The sequence below is a fragment of the Ceratotherium simum genome, chromosome 19 (assembly GCF_057802395.1).
Source record: "Ceratotherium simum simum isolate JZ-2026a chromosome 19, ASM5780239v1, whole genome shotgun sequence".
Classification (NCBI taxonomy): domain Eukaryota; kingdom Metazoa; phylum Chordata; class Mammalia; order Perissodactyla; family Rhinocerotidae; genus Ceratotherium; species Ceratotherium simum.
The window spans coordinates 31,871,708-31,888,627 of record NC_141918.1 but is presented as its reverse complement, the minus strand read 5'-3'; the positions used below and the strand labels follow the sequence as shown (position 1 = coordinate 31,888,627).

Genomic DNA, 16,920 nt, shown 5'->3' with positions numbered 1-16,920 from the left:
AGGATGTATACAGCACCCTGAAGTTAGAGGACTCCAGTCCCCTGTGGCCATGACTGGCATATTAGCTTGCTAGGGTGGCCATAACAAATACTACAGACTGGGTGGCTTAAAAAACAGAAATTTATTTTCTCGTAACTCTGGAAGCTAAAGTCCCAGATCAAGGTGTTGGCAGGATTGGTTTCTTCTGAGGCCTCCTGGCCATCTTTTCCTCCCTGTGTCTTCACATGGGCTTCCCTCTGCAGGTGTTTGTCTTAATGTCCTTATAAGGACACCAGTCATATTGGATCAGGGCCCACCCTAATGACCACATTTTAACTTAGTTACCTCTTTAAAGGCCCTATCTCCAAATACAGTCACATTCTGAGGTACTGGCAGTTAGGACATCAACATAAATTTGGGGGGGGGGGTCACAATTCAGCCCATAACAACAGCCATCTGGAATGAGGAGGGCAGCAGTGTCTGGGACACACCTGTAACCCATTTGAAGCACAATCTTATTTTACTTAATCTTCATGACATTCCTATGAGGTAAGTAATATTATTATGCCTATTTTACAGATGAGAACATTGAAGTCCAAACAGATGAAGTCCATTGCCCAAGGTCACACAGTAAGTAGAGCCAGAACTGGGTCATAGGCTAGCTGATCCCACTACACTGCTTCCACCCGATGGGCTTTCTATCGCCAGTCTTTTGAAACTTTAAGCTGGATTTCTCTTTACATATGATCTGCCTAATGTAATAGAACCTTTTTGACTAAAATTGAGGATCTGTGCCTTAAATTTTAGCATATAATCAAACTTTTTACATAAAACAATAATAGTAAAAGTTACAGTCTCCTGCAGAAATGTAATAACATTAATAATATTCATATTAGTATTTTACTATTGATTTAAAGCTTAACCGAAATTTACCAATTGGATGAAAGTTACTGCTAGGGTGAAAATGGCTTAACTAACGTGGACCTCGGTGAGTGAGCCACTTTTTCAAACTTCTGAGGATATTTCACATTTAGGGCAGATTTGTTTTATTTTTGCTACCCTTATTTGTAAGTATTGCAGTAAGTTTTCATCCTGAGTTTCCAAACTAAAATAAGCCTAAATTCTTAAGTATTGAAAGAAAACTCTTTGTCCTGCTTTTGTAAACAGCAGGCTTGGAGAAATGACCCCTAAAAAAATCCCCTTTGCCTTCCTTTTGTAAACAGCAGGTATCAAGGAATGATCTCTAAAAAAGCTGGAATGTCACTGTGATAGTTTATCTTGCTTTCAAATTCTTTACACATAATCAAAACAACAAACACTTTTGTTGACTGGAATATAGAATCATTCTCATTTGAAACGAGAGCTTTTATACTAAAGCTCATTCAATAGGTAATATTAGCAAGAGACCTTAGCTTTTTTTTTTTTTTTTAAAAACATGAGTCTATGTGCAATGTAACATGTAGAAAGAGGGAAGAATCTGAGCAGGAGTCAGGTCCGGGAACTTGCCTGGTCTTAGAGCATGAATTTATTATTTATTTTGAATTCTTAATATCCATAATAAGTCATTTTAAATATGAGTTTGAAGACTTTCCAAAGAACAGTTTGGCTCTTGGTTTTAGTTCATTCCTATTACTTTTATCCTTGTTGGATGAAAAGTTAAACTGAAACTTCCTTAGCCTAAGTTAGAGTTACAAACCAAACTCTTTACATTTTTAAAATCCACCTCTCAGATAATCCTAGTATGATTAAGTGACTCCTGGACAAATTTTTCCTATAATCTTAGTGTTTGAAGTATGAAAGCACTCTCATAACAAAAATACAGGAAAGTCTTTAAAAACTGATCCTGAACCTATTGGGATTTTTAACCTTTGCAGCCTCTCAGGGTAGAGTCTCAGGTGTTATCTTGACCTTTATGAAATCACCATGCTTCTGGGAAAGGCCCCTGAATCAAACTCAGCATATGGAGGGATAAAGTCTCAGGGAAGAGTGGGAAAGAACAGGGGACTCAAATTTGTTTGTGACTCACTCATCTTATCAGCCAGGACAGAAAGCTGGGTTTCATTCTTGATAGGGCCCGCCTCACCCCCACCCAGTCCATCACCAAGTTACCTCAGTGTCACCCCAAACTAGAATCCATCCCCTTCTCCCATCCTGCTGCTGCACCACGTCCTTGCCTGGACTCCTGCTAAGGCCTGACTGCTCCTTTCTTCCCCTCCCCCAAGCCCTTCCTCCACTGGAAGTGTGACTTGGGCTCACCACTGTGCCCTTAGCATCAAGCTAATGATTGGATATTGTGTTATTATGGCAGATATGATCCCGTGTGCTCCGTTTAACATTCTTCTGCGGTTTCCCACTGTACCCAGTAAAATCTCCAGTCCAGCTTCCTCTTGGGCCCCTTTCCCATTCTCTCTTCCAGCCACACTGGCTTGCTTGCTGTTCTCACACACCCAGTGATTTCCTGCCACAGGGCTTTGAGGTAGGTGGTTTCTCAGCTGTGAAATGTTTCTGCCCACACTCTCTATCTGACTAAGTCTGCTCTGCTGTCAGACTTCACTGTAAGTGTCACTTCCTCCGGAAGGCCCTCCCTGACCCTCTCTAATCTCAGTCAAGCCACCCTGTCATATCTTTTCACAGCATTCTACCCCTTTTGGCTCAGTTCATCATTATTTTTACCTCAGGGGCTGTGTGTGTCTGGTCACACTGCAGCCATAGCTTCCAGCCCAGGACCAGGGGGGTGTTGTTTGAAGGCACTAACCCACAGGTGCAGGGTGGCTTAGACATGCCACCTGCATTGCTGGGGACCTAGTTTCTGGCCAAAGAGAGAACACAGTGTGGGTTAGAGGAAAGGGATCCTTAATGTCTTAATGGCTCAGGTTTTTAACCGAGGCCACAGCTGGCATGATTATTTGCAAAAACATTAGAATGGGATTATTTTAAAACTGACTTTTCAGGTATTGGCCATTTGTTTGATCCAATATGATTTGGCCTATGGGTATAGCGCCAGGATTTTTAGTTCTATATACACATATAATGTGAATTATGACTCAAGTAAAATTCTAATTAAGAAGAACAATGCTTGTAGATAAATAATAAATTTATTCTTTTAGCTTTAGTAGAGGTCATTTTTTTTTTTTCTTTGAAGAAACTATAAATAGAACTTGGTTTGGGTCTTCTAGTCTGTACATTACTTAGAGTCCCCAACATTGAATACAGTCGTGCACTACATTACATTTCGGTCAGTGACAGACCACATATACAATGGCAGCCCCATAAGACCAGTACCATAGCCTAGGTGTATAGTAGGCTGTCCCATCTAGGTTTGTGTAAGTACACACTGTGATGTTCACACAATGAGGAATCACCTAATGACGAATTTCTCAGAACGTATCCCTGTCCTTAAGGAAGTTGAGTAATTAAACTGCCTCCATTTAGAGATGATAAGACTGAAGCATGGTGGTTGGTGACTTTTTCAAGGTCACACTAGGCTAGTGTGAAGCAAAGCTGGAATCTGACCAGAGATTCTGGATTACAGACCAATATATTCCCCACTGCTGTATGCTCCAGTGTGTATCTTTAATTAGCATTAAGTGAAACTCCCAGTCAGCAGTTTTTTAGCATTGATGAAGTCATTATTGTTCTGTGATCTTTTTTAAAGACAAATTTTACCATTTGTCATATAGAGAGCCACATAACCCTGTTTCGATGCAACAGCAAGTCAGTCAAGGGCCAGAGCCTGTTGGACCTTTGGAAACAAACGGAGTCAGATCAGCTGGTTGAATGAAAGGGGAAAGAGGTAATTCTAAAAGCCTGGTAACCCGTTTACATTGGACTTCAGAACACTTCTTACGCTATGTATTTAAATATGGGTGTGTCTGATATTTGGCAAATTCATTTCAAGCCAAATGTTGGGTCACACTCAAGAGCTAGGATGGGCCCAGCTGGGAGGCTGCCCTAGTTTGTGAGCATGACTTGGCTGCATGCCCTGCTTCTCCGGGCAGAGGGCAGGCATTTCCCCTGCCTCCCTTCCCTGCCTGCTTCTCAGCTCAAGCTGGGAACAGTGTGTTCAGGTCTGCTTCTCTGGGCAGAGAGCAGGCATTTCCTCTGCCTCCCTTCTCCGCCTGCTTCTCAGCTCAAGCTGGGAACAGTGAGTGTTCAGGTCTTACTGGGTCTCAGAGGATTTCCAGGGGAAATGCAAAGTGAGAAGAAAGAGAAGGGAGGATCCATAGGGCACCCAGCTCTTTCTGATCCCTGGATCTGAAGGAGAGCAACCTTCCCATTTATTCCTCTGTTTTGTTAGTGTTTGCAGTGTAACACTCTCACCTCCTTTAAACAAGAAACAGCTTCTTAAATGCCAACCTTTCCTTTGTCACGTTGGATCAACACTGGTGTGGTGGAGTCCGGATGGACCTGGGCCCCATACCAGCTCTGCCACTGGCTGTATAACTTGTTGCAGGTCACAGAACCTCTGGGACCCTCAGTTTCCTTTTAGGTAAAATGGGACTGTTTTGTGATTATTGAGATTAGGAAACTACTCACAGTAGATACTCAATAAATGAGAATTGATGTTTTATTAATATTAACTAGTTGAATGACCTTGGGCTAGGGCTTTCACATCCAGTGCTGTCCCCTTATCTGGAATAGGGAGAAGTTGATCCCAAAGGTCTCTCAAACCCCTTTCAGCACTGGCGGTTCTGTGGGTCCTCACTCCAAGGCATTCTTGAATATTGGGAGTCTAGCCTCTCTTCCACACACCTCTCCCATTTCCCCCTTTCTTAGTAGTGGTCTAACACCCCCGACCCCACCACTACACCCCCAAGACCCTGTTGCCCGCTCACTTCTCATGCCGCTTGGAAGCTGCGGATTGCCGAATCCCCAGGAGTTAATCCGTGCCCTAATCCGTGACCACTGCCCTCAGCCCAGGTCTAGGGGCAGATTTGCTGCAGGGGAGGTGAACGCCGAGCTTGGATCCATCGTGGGGCGCCCGGGCCGTGGATCTCCTGGTAGGGAGAGGTGAAGAGAGCGCAGACGTTCCGGCGCCACCCCACGGACCCGCCAGCTTCTGCAAACTTCTTGCCCAGTCTGAGCGCCCTCTGGGCCCAGCGCTCGGAGACGGCCCTTGGTGTCGGTACTGCGCAAGGGTGGGTGTCCTCGCTCGCCCGGGAATGGCTAGCTTTGCAAGTGCAGGCACCGAAATGGAGTCCGAGGCCGCGAATGCGCTGTCGGGCACCGGGCACCCCCGTGCCCGCGTATCCAGCCCCCGAGCGGAAAGGGGCATCCGCAGCGCCACGCCCTCGGGAGCCACCCTGCAGGAGTGGGCGGGCCCCGGGCTGCCGCGTGCGGGGGATTTTGGGGGTAATGAGATGCTAATGAGGCTCGAATAAAGCTTCTGCAGGCTGCGCGTCCCGCGCCGAAGCCCCCTCCCCCCACGGCCTTCCGGGCGGGGCACCCGGCGTGCCGCCCCGCATCCGCGGCTTTCCCTCTGCGCCTTGCCCACCTCCCCTTGCTCCGACCCCGCCCTCCCTGACTGGGACTCCCGCCCTGCAGGAAGCGGCCCCTCCCGGCTCCGGAGCAGCCAGCCGGGTAAGTTGTCCAGCTGCGATAGCTGTGCGCCCCCTGCCCGCGGGGGTCGGGGGTGGGGGTGGGGACGCGCTTCCGGGGACTGAGGCCCCGGGCGCTCCGGAGCCCCTCCTGGCGGGTCGGGCACGTCTTCCCTTGCTCCCGCCCTGCTCAGCCCCTCTCCAGACTTTACGGTCCAGAGTGTGAGTAGCCAGCCCACCGCTGCCGCCAGTGGTCCAGCTCCCTCTCCATCCTTCCAGACCGCTCCACCCCTCGCACATCCTTTGTCCCGGCGTTTCCAGGCTGGGTCGCCCCTTTCTCCTCCTTCGCTGAGGTCTTCCCCTTTCCTCTGGCCCTTCCGCCAAGAGAGACCTTTGCCCTTCATGACATTCGGTCCGCTCTAGTCCAGGTGACCTGTGGCGGACTACTTTTAGTCTTTTCCTGCCTTGGCCTGGCCCGCTGGGCTCCTTCCCGCTGGGACGGGTGGGGCGGCTGAGGAGGGGGGCATCAGCCCCAAGGATCTGCCCCCATTGATGCCACCCACCTTCCCTAACTCCCCCGTGGGCAACCCCATCCTCCCTACCCTGTGATTCCTCTTGGTTCCAGCGTGAGAAAGCCCCCTCCGACAACCCTCAAGTTGCATGGGGGCCGAGCGAGGGAGAGGGGGACAAAGGGAGGCCTTGTCTCGGGAGATTCCTGGGAGAGGGCCCCTGAGCGCACAGTGGATGAGGCCGGGCGTCGACGAGGAGTGGGAGGAAGTTGAGAGGGGCGAACCCAGCTGCTATCCTCCCCCTAACGGCCCTGAGGCCCACTGGAGCAGAGGCAAGTCACAGGGGAAGTGTTTCGACCACAGTGAGTCAGAGATAGACCCAGTCCTCCATCACCCAGTCAGTGGCAACATCTTCCGCTGTTTGTTGAGGTAGTTTGGGTAGTGGGAAGTGGAACCTAATGCAGTTCAAGACGTTTCCCCCTCCCTCAGGAGCCCATCACGAGTGATAAGAAAAACTTTGCCCCTGTCATAAGACACATCCCACACCCAGCGTGGCACTGCAGCCTTCCAGGGGTGCCCAGCACAGGGAGGCTGTGGGGTGAGATGTGGCAGTATGTGTGCCCACCAGCTGGGGTATTAGGGTCTGTCCCTGCCTGCAAGGACAGCTCTCCTCCTGGGCAGCCTGCCCTCTCCCCGTCTGAGAAATTCCCCCAAGCCCTGCTTCCAGAGCCTTTAGAAGGCAGATAAGAATTCCTGCAATTCCTGCCTTCCGGGGACCTGGAGACTGAGCGGGGCTTGGAGATCCCTGGACAGGAAGGCTGAGCTGGAGGCTCCTTGGCTTCTCGTGTGCCCTCTGTGCCCAGGACTGCTGATTTTCCATTTCCAAATTTGGCCAGTTTCACTTGGAGTGGAGGGGATAGCAGCTGTCTCTGGAGCAGATTGAGAGTGGGCTGGGACAGAGGAGCAGAGCCAATTGGGGGTGGACCCCCCACCCAGGGACCCAGCTCCCTGGGGACACCAGCCTGCTTTCTTCTCCTCCTCTTCCTTTTCCCTTCCTCCTTTCTCCAGCCTCCTCCCCTTCTCTTCCCTCCTTCTGTCCAGCAGCCACGTGCCTCTGCCAGCTGCTCCCCTCCCCGGGAGCCCCAGAAGCCTGCATGGCCTCACCCACCTCCACCAACCCAGCACATGCCCACTTTGAGAGCTTCCTGCAGGCCCAGCTGTGCCAGGATGTGCTGAACAGCTTCCAGGGGCTATGCAAGGCCCTGGAGCTGGAGCCCGCTGGGGGGCTGTCCCAGTACCATAAGATCAAGACCCAGCTCAACTACTGGAGTGCCAAGTCGCTGTGGGCCAAGCTGGACAAGAGAGCAGGGCAGCCTGTCTACCAGCAGGGCCGGGCCTGCACCAGCACCAAGGTGGATACATGGTACCTGGGGCTTGGAGACTGGGGGAGTCGGAGGAGGGAGACAGGATGCCATGCCCACACTGCCTTGTGTGTTCACAGTGCCTGGTGGTGGGCGCTGGACCTTGTGGGCTGCGAGCTGCTGTGGAGCTGGCGCTGCTGGGGGCGCGTGTGGTGCTTGTGGAAAAGCGCACCAAGTTCTCTCGCCACAACGTGCTTCACCTCTGGCCCTTCACCATCCATGACCTTCGGGCACTCGGCGCCAAGAAGTTCTACGGGCGCTTCTGCACAGGCACCCTGGACCACATCAGTGAGCACCACGTGGTGGCCTGGAGGGGCGGGTGAGCCTGGGCTAGAGACACACTAGTGGGGGGCTGCTGGGCCAGCCAAGAGGCAGAGTGGACAAGATTCACTTCAGCCAGGTGACATTCAGGACTCAGGTCCCTCGTCTGTAAAATGACCTAGTAATCTTTAACACCTTTTCCAGCTCTGACCAGGTGCACACTGGTGCTCAGGGAGCCTGTGTGGTCCTGGGGTCCTTGTTCCTAACATCCTCTCCCCTCCAGGCATCCGGCAGCTTCAGCTGCTTTTGTTGAAAGTGGCATTACTGCTGGGGGTGGAAATTCACTGGGGTGTCACTTTCACTGGCCTCCAGCCCCCTCCCAAAAAGGGTAAGTACTTCTCTGCTTCTGAGAGCCCCCATCTGCCAAGGACCTTTTGGCCCCAGGGGAGAAAAAGGGTGGGGTTGGGAGTCAGCTGAGGCTCCCTTTCTAATAGTGTGGCCTTGTGCAAACTGCTCTGAGCCTCAATTGGAGCATCTGTAAAATGGGAGTAATATTTCCTTCCTTACCTGCTTTCCACAGCTGTTGCGAAGGTGTAATTTGATAGACTGTGTCACTGCTTTCTAAACCATAAAGCCCTTTACACACATATTTAATTATTTCATTGGCTTGTCTGCGGCCCCTTCAGTCTTCCACACCTTTGTGCCTCTCACACCCTCTGCCTCAGGGAGTGGCTGGCGTGCCCAGCTGCAGCCCAACCCCTCAGCCCAACTGGCCAACTATGAATTTGATGTCCTCATCTCTGCTGCTGGAGGTAAATTCGTCCCTGAAGGTGAGTGATCCTTTCCCTTGAAGAAGCCAGCGTCTTGGGCTCCTCCTGGCCTTTCTAGGCTGTTACACCCCTTGTCTTCCCGCCACTACCCACTTGCCCCCACCTCTAGGCTTCACAGTGCGAGAAATGCGCGGCAAACTGGCCATTGGCATCACGGCCAACTTTGTGAACGGGCGCACCGCGGAGGAGACACAGGTGCCTGAGATCAGCGGCGTGGCCAGGATCTATAACCAGAGCTTCTTCCAGAGCCTGCTCAAAGCCACAGGTCAGAGCCCCTCTCCCAAGGTACCCCTCCCCCTGCCTGACTGCAGGCCCGCTCCTGCCTCTCCCTCCCAGGTCCTCAGTCCAAAGAATCCCACACTTTTCCATCTGTGTGGGGTATTGGCAGCAAAGAACCTGTGACCCCGGGGACTCAGCTGGCACAGCCCCACTTGGCCACCCACCATTACAAGTCTTGGAAATCTCTCACAAAATGCATGGCATTTCACTTTGTCCTTTTTTATAGATGCTTTAATATAAAAATGATATAAATACAAAATGAAAGTGGTTCTTCAAGAAGATGCCCTATGTTTACTTTGGCTTTGCCCCACCATGCCCCCCGGGGTGTGCACACCCCTTTGAGAAGCCGCAAGCACGTGACATGTGGCCCAGGTCTCCCAGCTGCCGCCCCACCCAAGTTTCTCTCTGCTCCAAGTCCTGGGCCTCCTGGGCCTGGGACACATGGTCCATTGTGCTGCTAGGAATCATGGGCCCCTGTGTGGGGGACACCCACTGCAGTCTAAGCTGTGACCCTAGCTCTCAGAGGTCAGGCATGGCTGGGGTGTTTGGAGAGGTGACATATAATAAGGAGGAGACACACTTGCCCCTGCCCTGTCCCCCCAGGCATTGATCTGGAGAACATTGTGTACTACAAGGACGACACCCACTACTTTGTGATGACAGCCAAGAAGCAGTGCCTGTTGCGGCTGGGGGTGTTACGTCAGGTGGGGCCTGGGCCCAGGCAGGGAGGGGGGTGGTGGGCCCTGGGAGGTAGCCAGGCCTGGACACAGTCCCTGCCCGGGTGTGGAGGGAACCCGTCCTCTCCTGCCTCTGCCCCGACATTACCTCCACCTCAGCAAGCTCTTCTCCCCTGGGATTTACATGGCAGCCTGAATCATATTTGGGGCCAAACACCTTATCCTGGCCCCGGGACTACAAGCTTGAGTTCCATGAGAGCAAGGGCTTTGTCTCTGTGTCTCTTTTCTTGCTGATTATTCCCAGGGCCTAGAATAGTGCCTCCTGTGTAGTAAGCACCCAATAAGTATTTGCTGAATGAACTAGTTGAACACCTTCCATGTGCTAGGGACTGTGTTGTGAGCTCTCTGTGCATTTTCTCACCTGACTCTCATGAGTACCTTGAGAAGTTGGGTACGTTATCTCTAAATGAGGGGGAAACTGAGGCTCTCTTCAGTGACTTGTCCAAAGCAAGTGTATGGTAATAGCAGTGGTGCTGGGCCTCAGGGGCAGGTGAGTGCCGAGGAGGGGGCTTGAGCATGAGAGGCAGGCCATCCAAATTCTAGTCCCTGCTCGGCCTTTAACAGCTGTGGAGTCTGGGGAAGCCGCTTCTCGGGGCCTCAGTGTGCATTTTCTCCGCCCAGGGGGACAGGGTTGCCCAACTGACCCTGCTGGTTCTGATCTGTTGGCCATGTAGGACTGGCCAGACACCGACCGGCTGCTGGGCCGTGCCAACGTGGTGCCTGAGGCTCTGCAGCGCTTTGCCCGGGCAGCCGCTGACTTCGCCACCCATGGCAAGCTCGGGAAGCTGGAGTTTGCCCAGGACGCCCACGGGCAGCCTGACATCTCTGCCTTTGACTTCACAAGCATGATGCGGGCAGAGAGCTCTGCTCGAGTGCAGGAGAAGCATGGTGCCCGCCTGCTGCTGGGGCTGGTGGGGGACTGCCTAGTGGAGGTGAGGGGGTCAGGGTTCCCTGATTGGGGAGGGGGAGAGGCTTTTTGGTGCTTCCAGAGACAGGGACTCCTTGTAAGGAGGCACAGGGGTTCCATGGTTGGGGGAGGAAGATGCCTCATGGGAAGTGGGGGTAAAAAACGGTTTGCTTGTTGTAAGGAGGAGCTGAGGGCGGCTTGGTGGAGGTGAGAGGCTGCTTGGTGTGCTGAGGGGCCCCCTCTGCTGTGACCTTGGGGGCATCTGGGCTTGGGCACTCTGCTTGGACTTTCACTGAGCTGTTTCCTGTCTTTCTGACCCTGCAGCCCTTCTGGCCCCTGGGCACTGGAGTGGCCCGGGGCTTCTTGGCAGCCTTTGATGCAGCCTGGATGGTGAAGCGGTGGGCAGAGGGCGCTGAGCCCCTAGAGGTGTTGGCAGAGCGGTGAGGCCTGGGTTGGGGGGTGCGGGAGGGGCAGGGCTAGATATAGGACAAGGGTCAGAAAGAGGGTGGGGGCTGCTGGGTGAACAGTTGGGGGCATGGGCAAAGAAGAATAAAAGAAGGGTCTGGCAGTTCTTGAGGGGTGGGTGCTGATGGGTACCCCCCCACTCGTGCCCCTGCCCCTCACCCTTACCCCCTCAGTGAGAGCCTGTACCAGCTCCTGTCCCAGACATCCCCGGAAAACATGCACCGCAACGTGGCCCAGTATGGGCTGGACCCAGCCACCCGCTACCCCAACCTGAACCTCCGGGCTGTGACCCCCAGTCAGGTCAGACTCCCTGGCACCCCCACCAGACTTTCCAGGTCAGCCCCCCTCCTCCAGGTCAGGCCTTCCCTCCAGGCCCGCCCAGTTCCTGCTTCTCTGGGTGAGCCCTACCCCAGGCAGGCCCCTCCCCCTGGGCTGAGGGGTGTGTGCAGTCAGCCTGCCTTGACACCTGAAAGGGGCTGCCTTAGGTACAGGACCTGTATGACATGGTGGCCAAGGAGCCTGTGCGGAGGAAGAATGACAAGACAGATGCAGGGAAGCTGACCACTGGTGAGCAGACCTTCCTCCAGGGCCATGACCAAAATCTGTACCAACCAGTGAGGTGCCAGCACCATCCATCAGAACAGCTGCAGCCTCAGGCAGGGAGCAGAGTGCTGGAGCACCATTGGGTGATGGGCAAGTTTGGGGAATCCTAGAGAATAGAGGGGCTGCAGAGCACTCAACAGAAGCCGTTTGCCAATTATGTGGAAGTATTTCAGTATTTTAACAACCACTACAGCCATAGCAGCTGAATGGCAGCGTGCTGCACTGTTCTCAGCTGTTCTGCCTGACCCCTTCCAGCCTTGCAGACCCCAAACTCACCTTTCCTTTGAGCCTCTAGGCCTTCCTTGCCCCTCAGTTCACAGTCTGTTGCCCCCTATATGGCTGGCAGTGATTTCACTTGATTCATTCCCCTACTTTATTCCAAAGAGGGATTTTTTTGTAATGAGGAAATTGGGAGGAAGGAGGTGCTGCTGACAGTGAGCGTTAGGCTGGTGCCCCAGTAGGGGTGGGTCCCAGCCTCCCCCTCCCATACAGACCCCACACCCAGCATCTGGGCTCTGTGAGCCGGGGGCCTTGGGCACAGCACAGCCTCCTCTCCCAGAGTCGGCGGGCACCCAGGAGGAGCTGCTACGCTGGTGCCAGGAGCAGACAGCTGGGTACCCTGGTGTCCATGTCACCGACCTGTCTTCCTCCTGGGCTGACGGGCTAGCTCTCTGTGCCCTGGTGCACAGGCTGCGGCCTGGCCTACTGTGAGTCACGAATTGGGCTCGGGGTCCCTGGAAGAGCATTGCTCTCTTTCGTGCCTCTGCCCCTCCCTCTACTTCAGGCAGTGTGGAATGAATGGTGGGGGCGCACACCTAGTTGAGTCCCAGCGCCACCAGTAATCCTTCTGCCCAAGTCACTTCACCTCTTTAGAGACAGTAGCCCTGCCTGACTCTGCCTTCCCACCAGAATCGAATGCATTCGCTAGGGGAGAGCTTTGTGAGTGGTGGAGGGCCCCCAAGGCCAGAAGCAGTTGTCACTGGGTGATGGTGGGGACATGTAGCAGAGAGCATAAAAACCCTTCGTGCCCTCTCTTTCCTTTGCGGTCCCCCAGCCCCTGCCCACCATCCCTCCTCTACTGCTCTCTCGTCACCCTCTCCCCACTCAGGTTCTGGTCTCCTATTGACTTTTCCCCCCAACACCCTGCAGGGAACCCTCAGAGCTGCAGGGGCTGGGGGCTCTGGAAGTGACTGCTTGGGCACTGAGGATGGCAGAGCATGAGCTGGGCATCACACCGGTGTTGTCCGCACAGGCAGTGGTGGCAGGAAGCGACCCACTGGGCCTCATCGCCTACCTCAGCCACTTCCACAGTGCCTTCAAGAGCACACTCCACAACCCAGGTGACCTGGAGGGTAGGTGGGTGGACAGGGGTGGGGTGAGGAGCTGTGTGTGAGAGAGCGAGGAGAGGACGCCCTTTGAGAGACAGCCTGGGAGAGGTGTCCTGGGCTGGAGCATAGCTGTCTGTTCTGGGGGTACAGTATTGGTCCCCCATCTATGCTGACACACTGACTCTCCCAACAGGCCCTGTCAGCAAAGGCTCTCCAGGGACCTCCAGTGCTATACTATTCCTTGGCAAAATGCAGAGGACCCTACAACGGACGCGGGCTCAGGTGGAGAGTCTGGGCAGGGTTGGTGCTGGGCAGTGGGTTCCTAATGGGGGTCCCTGGGGTGATGGGGAGGAAGACATTCAGAATGGGGGAAGCGGAGGACTGGGGGCTCAGAGCCCCATGCTGAGTGTAGGACTTGTTGCAGGAAAATGGGGAGGATGTTGGTGGCAAGAAGCGTCGCCTGGAGGTAAATGCACACAGGGGCTGGACAATCCCCTGCCCCAAGTCCCGTCCCCCCATGTCTTGTTCCCCACCCCAGGTCCTGTGACCTCCCAATCCAGTCTCCCTTTCTAGTCTCACTTCCCTTCCCTTCCAGCCCTGTCTGTTCATCTGCACACATCCACTCCCCAGCTGATCCTGCACCTCCACTTCCCGCCCTTACCTCCTTAGGCAGAGGCTGAGACCCCAAGTACTGAGGAGCCACCTGTTCCAGAGCCTGGTGTACCCCTGACACCCCCATCCCAACACCAGGAGGTAAGAATGGGGGCCCTGTCTGCAGGCAGAGGCCTGGGGAGGGCAGGGTGGCTGTTTCAGGGCCAGGGAAGAACTTTGCAGCTGGCCTTGACGCCAGCTGACCCTGTGGCCTGGGCGTCATTGCAGGCCGCTGCTGGGGACCTGTGTGCACTTTGTGGGGAACACCTCTATATCCTGGAACGCCTCTGTGTCGACGGCCGTTTCTTCCATCGGAGCTGCTTCCGCTGCCATGCGTGTGAGGCCACCTTGTGGCTGGGTGACTACGGGCAGCACCCAGGGGATGGTGAGCGGCCTGGGAGGCCTCTGGAGGGGCTTTGGGCCTGGCCCTGTCTAGGGGCAAGAAGCTTGAAGGTGGAGGGGAGCTGGGGTGCTGAGCACAGGGTGGAAACAGGATCAAGATGGCACTTTCTTCCCCTGAGCTCAGGGTCTTCTCTGTCCCCCTCCAAAGCCTCAGATGTGGGGCTCTAAGGAACCAGAAGGCTGGTAGAAATTCCCCTGCAAATCCAGAGTCCTGTTGCCCCCACCGTCCCAATAAACTGGGTATCTGGGCATTGGGCTGCCCCCATCTGATGCCTCCTCCCCCTTTTCACCCTTCCCAGGACATTTCTACTGCCTCCAGCACCTGCCCCAGCCAGGCCACAAAGAGGATGGCAGTGACAGAGGCCCCGAGAGTCAGGTAGAAGCTGTGAAAGTGTGTGTTGAGGGGTGGGAAAGATAAAAGGGGTCTCTCCAAGCCCAGCCGACTTTGCTGGGGTAACTGAATGTTCTCCTCCACTAGAATGTAAGTTCCATGAAGGCAGGGGGGTCTGGTCTTGTTTTACTTATTGATGTATCCCAAGTATCCAGAACACTGCCTGACACTGTCCATAAACGGTCTAAGTGAATGAATGCCAGGGCCGACATCTGTCTCAAGGGGCAGCCTCAACCCCACACAGGGCAGGTCACGGACCAGACCACATGGGGGCTTTTCCAGGAGCTCCCCACACCGGATGAGAATAGCAAGCCATCAGGCCTGACTCCCCTGGCCGCCCAGGAGGGGGCCAGTCCTGTCCCAAGGCCCAGCCAGCCCGCCCGCCGGCTGATCCGCCTGTCCAGCCCAGAACGCCAGCGGCTGTCCTCCCTCAACCTGACCCCTGACCCAGAAATGGCGCCTCCACCCAAGCCCCCCCGCAGCTGCTCCACCTTGGCCCGCCAGGCCCTGGAGGGCAGCTTTATGGGCTGGGGAGTGCCAGCCGAGAGCCCTCAAGGTAACGGCTCTGCTCAGATTTGCTGACCCAGGGTGGGGATGGGGCAGGTGGTACTGAGATTCCTGGAAGGGGAATGCTGGGGAATGGAAAGGGAGGTCCTGCAGATGCCAGGCCATGTCTGCTTCTTCTCTGCTCAGTTCTTGTGGTGACAGAGAAAGAGGAAGAGAGTCCCTCCTCCAGTGAAGAGGAAGAGGAAGAAGAGGAAGATGTGGCTTTGGAGCCAGACTTGGAACAGGTGAGTGGGAGGAACCTGGCTACCCATTCTGCCCAAGCCAGCACGCATCTGCTAAATACAGCCCACCCCACCACAGGAGAAACCTTACCGCACTCCCTCTACTGAGCCCTTCTCTCGGAAGGTCTTCTCACCCAGTCTGACTCTTGTGTCTCTAAGCCTCCATCTTTGCTACCAGAACTTACCCCACTTCCAGCCCAGGTTCCTTCTGGCCCCTTCCAAACAGAGCTTCCCCAACCCCTATCCACCAGGGCGTCAGGCCCTACCCCTGACTGGCCTGACCCTGCCATAGACTCTGCTGACCTTTGCCGAGAAGTCAGGCACCATGCACAAGTACCCAACATGGCGTCGGACTCTGCTTCGCCGTGCTAGGGAAGAGGAGATGAAGAGGTTCTCCAAGGCCCAGGTAAGGCCTAGGGGTTCCTGGAAGTTCTGATGGGGTCCGAGTTCTGAGACTAGGGTTCAGAGCTCCTCCAGCACTCTATTCCTGAGCAATCTGAAGACTCCTGGGCCTCCTGTCTTGTACCCCTCAGGCCATCCAGCGGCGACTAAATGAGATCGAGGTTCATCTGAGGGACCTGGAGACCCTGGGCATGAAGCTGGAGCAGGCCTTGAGGAGCCAGAGCAGTGAGTGAAGACAGGGGAGGGACAACCTAGGACACCCCTCTGCCTCCTAGCACTGTGTTCAGCCCCAGCAGTCCCTCAAACCACCAAACTTGGGTTCACTTCTCATGCCCAGGACTCCTGTGACCCTGGCTGGAGGCCTCCTGACCACACCCCCCACCCCCACGTCTTCCTTCCTGTCAGGTTCCCCAGAACAGCAAAAGGCACTCTGGCTAGATCAGCTGCTACAGCTCGTTCAGAAGAAGAACAGCCTGCTGGCTGAGGAGGCTGAGCTCATGATCACGTAAGGGGCAGGGAGTGGTGACAGTGGCACGTGAGCCAGGCCCCAGCCAGGTGCTTGGGCCCCCTGGACAGCTGTGCCTTTTTCATCCCTGCCTTCCACAGGGTGCAAGAGCTGAACCTGGAGGAGAAACAGTGGCAGCTGGACCAGGAGCTACGAGGCTACATGAACAGGGAAGGTAGGGGGGCTGTGGGGAGGCAGACATCACGGGACTGGTGTGCACAAGCCTCATGACCTCAGATACTCACCAAGCAACATGGTCCTCTATTCTGAGTACCTCTGAGGCAAGTCAGGAGGAAGCCACAGGATTGGGGCTCCAAGCCCCTACTCTGCCTTCAGTTCCATCAGGGCTGTACCACTGGGCTTTTATGCAAGATTTCCTTTTAAAATGGTGCAGCTACTAAACAATGCTAGAAAACCACTGGTGCTGACAAACCTAATTTTACAGCTTAGGAAACAAAGCCCGGGTTTTAGAAGTCACATAGGCTGAGATTAGGTCGCACCTCTCCTGCCTCCCTGCCCGGTTCCCTGTTCTGTAACCTTCGTCTCCTCCCTTCAGAAGACCTAAAGACAGCTGCCGATCGGCAGGCTGAGGACCAGGTCCTGAGGAAGCTGGTGGACGTGGTGAACCAGCGGGATGCCCTCATCCGCTTCCAGGAGGAGCGCAGGCTCCGTGAGCTGGCCTCGGGGCCCGGGGACCAGGGCTAGAAGAGGGTGGGCTGCCTGCCTTCTTCCCTACAAAGAAGACCACCTCCCCCCAGGACACTGCCACCCTGCTCATCTGGGCCACCTGGGAGAGGGCCTCACTGTTTGTAATAAAAATGTTTCTGCTGCGAACAGGACTTGGGCTGCTTACAGGTGGGAGGTAGGCAGTGTGCAGGGAGGTCAAGGGATGTGTAGGAGCCTGAAGGTCTATGTTGTGACAATC

The 16,920-nt window shown here is 54.6% G+C and overlaps 1 protein-coding gene across 8 annotated transcripts; it reads left to right on the top strand.

Moving 5' to 3' along the window:
• Nucleotides 1-4,020: 4,020 nt before the first annotated feature.
• Nucleotides 4,021-16,829, top strand: MICAL1 (microtubule associated monooxygenase, calponin and LIM domain containing 1). 8 transcript variants are annotated; one of them, XM_087443979.1, is made up of 26 exons: nucleotides 4,021-5,117; nucleotides 5,524-5,559; nucleotides 7,130-7,437; nucleotides 7,527-7,734; nucleotides 7,991-8,095; nucleotides 8,433-8,537; nucleotides 8,647-8,802; nucleotides 9,420-9,520; nucleotides 10,228-10,485; nucleotides 10,785-10,900; nucleotides 11,099-11,225; nucleotides 11,411-11,492; nucleotides 12,088-12,235; nucleotides 12,678-12,868; nucleotides 13,050-13,138; nucleotides 13,281-13,322; nucleotides 13,526-13,609; nucleotides 13,736-13,892; nucleotides 14,209-14,285; nucleotides 14,583-14,856; nucleotides 14,994-15,091; nucleotides 15,381-15,494; nucleotides 15,622-15,715; nucleotides 15,896-15,995; nucleotides 16,097-16,170; nucleotides 16,552-16,829. In XM_087443979.1, the coding sequence occupies exons 3-26, from the start codon at nucleotides 7,180-7,182 to the stop codon at nucleotides 16,698-16,700; spliced, it is 3,207 nt and encodes a 1,068-aa protein (XP_087300105.1). In that variant the 5' UTR covers nucleotides 4,021-5,117; nucleotides 5,524-5,559; nucleotides 7,130-7,179; the 3' UTR covers nucleotides 16,701-16,829. The 8 variants fall into 8 exon arrangements, with proteins under 8 accessions (XP_087300105.1, XP_087300104.1, XP_087300108.1 ...); XM_087443978.1 differs by having other exon boundaries at nucleotides 7,127-7,437; XM_087443982.1 differs by lacking the exon at nucleotides 4,021-5,117 and having other exon boundaries at nucleotides 5,377-5,559; nucleotides 7,094-7,437.
• Nucleotides 16,830-16,920: the final 91 nt, after the last annotated feature.

Excerpts from the sequence above, each read along its gene's own strand:
- MICAL1 (XM_087443977.1), top strand. The coding sequence starts at position 6,177 with ATGGGGGCCGAGCGAGGGAGAGGGGGACAAAGGGAGGCCTTGTCTCGG. Across the intron at positions 10,486-10,784 it reads TGGGGGACTGCCTAGTGGAG|CCCTTCTGGCCCCTGGGCAC; the intron begins GTGAGGGGGTCA and ends CTGACCCTGCAG. Across the intron at positions 13,610-13,735 it reads CCCCATCCCAACACCAGGAG|GCCGCTGCTGGGGACCTGTG; the intron begins GTAAGAATGGGG and ends GCGTCATTGCAG.